The sequence below is a fragment of the Mandrillus leucophaeus genome, unplaced genomic scaffold, assembly GCF_000951045.1.
Source record: "Mandrillus leucophaeus isolate KB7577 unplaced genomic scaffold, Mleu.le_1.0 Scaffold24, whole genome shotgun sequence".
In the NCBI taxonomy this organism is placed as follows: Eukaryota; Metazoa; Chordata; class Mammalia; order Primates; family Cercopithecidae; genus Mandrillus; species Mandrillus leucophaeus.
This window is the reverse complement of record NW_012102476.1, coordinates 548,215-550,611: the sequence shown is the minus strand read 5'-3', so window position 1 is coordinate 550,611 and position 2,397 is coordinate 548,215. Positions and strand designations below refer to the sequence as shown.

The 2,397-nt window shown below is 52.4% G+C and overlaps 1 protein-coding gene across 2 annotated transcripts in view; it reads right to left on the bottom strand.

The window, feature by feature from the left end:
• IL21R (interleukin 21 receptor) overlaps positions 1 to 2,397 on the bottom strand; it is a 64,675-nt gene that overhangs the window by 22,031 nt on the left and 40,247 nt on the right. Inside the window, exon 2 of one of the 2 annotated variants that reach the window (XM_011982335.1) lies at positions 1,564 to 1,628. The exons of the other annotated variant lie outside the window; for it this stretch is intronic. Within the exon in view, the coding sequence (XP_011837725.1) occupies positions 1,564 to 1,612 (49 nt within the window). The 5' untranslated portion in view covers positions 1,613 to 1,628. The remainder of the gene's footprint in view (positions 1 to 1,563; positions 1,629 to 2,397) is intronic. 2 annotated transcript variants of the gene reach the window in all.

Genomic DNA, 2,397 nt, shown 5'->3' with positions numbered 1-2,397 from the left:
AAAAAAAAAAAAAAAAAAAAGCAAAGATGGGACCCTCACTGGAACCCAAGCTGCTGCTGGTGCCTTGATCTTGGACTTCCCAGCCTCCAGAACTGTGAGCAATAAATGTCTATAATTTATAAATTACCCAGTCTCACGTATTCAGTCACAGCAGCACAGACGGACTAAGACAGACTCCAAGAACAAATTGATCCCAGCTCCGCCTCTGCCCCGTGGTGTGGCCGTGCACCTGTCTCTTAGCCTCTCTGAGCCTCCTCAACCAAAAAACTGGGTGTCATTACAACATGGGCCTTGCAGGACTGTTGGGACAGTGGAATGGGATGACGCTCCGAGCTTTGCATGCAGCCAGGGCTTGCTATCTGCACCCACCAGATGTGAAGCCATGATGGGTGACCCAAAGGCTTTTTAGAACCAAGATGGTAATGCTTGCCACTCAGAAAGGGAAAATCAAAGCTTCACATCTGTTTCCTGAAGGAGCTATTTGAGGTCCTGGGTCTTCTGGTAAAAACCAGAGAAAAATGCCCATGAGTCAGCAGAGCAGCCGTTGAGTTCCTCCCCTGCCCCTAGGCCGGCCTCCACACAAGTCTGTGCTGGATCCTGCCTCCTCATGGCCGCCTCCTCCCGGAAGCCCTCCAGGATCTCTTAGTTCTCAGCAGTGTCCTCTCAGTCAGACTCCTGACCTTCCCAGCTCTGCTTTCTAACATCGCCCCCTCTAACCACAATATCTGGTCCTCCGCAGGCTGCCTACCAAGATTCGGTCTCCTTTTGGCTCTTCCTCCTGTCCCCAGCCCAGGGACCACCAGTGCCTGCTAAGAATCCAGCGATTTTTTTGTTTGTTTATTGTTGTTGTGGTGGTGGTTGTTTTGAGACAGGGTCTCGCTCTGTTGCCCAGGCTGGAGTACAGTTGTCACCCTGACTCACTGCAACCTCCACCTCCCAGGTTCAAGCAATCCTCCCGCCTCAGCCCCACAAGAAGCTGAGACTACAAGCATGAGCTCCTATGCCTGGCTAATTTTTTTTTTTTTTTTCTTTTGTAGAGACAGGGCTTCACCATGTTGCCCAGGCTGGTCTTGAGATCCTGAGTTCAAACGACTACCCTCCTCAGCCTCCCGAAGGGCTGGGATTCCCGGTCTGAGCCACCACACCCGGCGCAGCAATTGTTGAAAAACATTTCCAAGGAGAGTCATTACAAAAGGAGAAACCGAGGTTAGATGGAAGGCAGAACTTCCTCACTCAGAGAGTTACAGCCAGCCAAGGCAGAGGTCAGGGGAAATGAAGGATGAAGCCTCTCATCCCCCTAGTGACACCCAAAGACATAAGCCCGCGGGCCGGGCCACGTGAGACTCACGCCTACTGCTTCCGGTTCGTGGAGCTCTTTGGTGGATGGATTCTGGTTAGTGGAGAGCCGGCTACTGCACTCGTGTCAGCCTCAAGGGCACGGATGCCATCTGTTCCGAATCTGTGGACTCTAGCCGTGTTTTTGAGCCCACAAAGCCAGCCCGGCCCTAGCTCAGCTCTGTGATGGGGGCCCTCCCCACCCGCAGACCACGGGCAGCCACTTACCTCCCTGGAGCAGCAGCAGGAGCAAGGGGGCGGCCCAGCCACGCAGCATGCTGACTCCTACAGGCCTGCAAGAGACGCACAGCGGAGGGTGAACCAGGCGGGTCTCAGGGCTCCCCCAGCCTCCCCCTCATCCTGTCTCTTCTCAGGCAGACTTGCCCTCGATTCTTGGAACTGTCTTAAGAAAAAAGCAAGATCCCGCGGAGCCTGTGGATGACCCCAAGAAGTCCCACCTCCTAGAAATGGCAGATTCGCCCTGAGAATTCCTTCTCCCACCTTCTTCCTGTCCCCACATCACATCACAAATGCAGAGTGAATTTGTTTCATTATTTTATTTTAAGATTTTTAGAGATGGGGTCGTGTTCTGCTGCCTTGGCTGGAGGGCAATGGCACAATCACGGCTCCCTGCAGCCTCGACCTCCTGGGCTCAAGCGATCCTCCTGCATCAGCCTCCCGAGTAGCTGGGACCAAAGGCACGTGCCACCATGCCTGGCTAATTTTTAACACATTTTTGTATGGATGGTATCTTGCTATGTTGCCCAGGCTGGTCTCAAACTCCTGGGCTCACGTGATCCTCCTACCTTGGCCTCTCAAAGTGCTGGGATGACAGGTGTGAGCCACCATGCCCAGCACAGGGTGAATTTAAAGAGTGAGGAGACTGCTGACTATTTGGCCCTTGCTGAGCCTATTGATGTAGCATTGTGTGTGAAATTAAATTATGTATGAATCTATCTAACAAAGAAAGAGGAAGGGAAAATGAGAAGAAGAGAGGGAGAGAAGAAGAAAAAACTAGTTTGGAAAGCGGGATCTGCTGAGGAGCAATTTTGGATCTTCCTT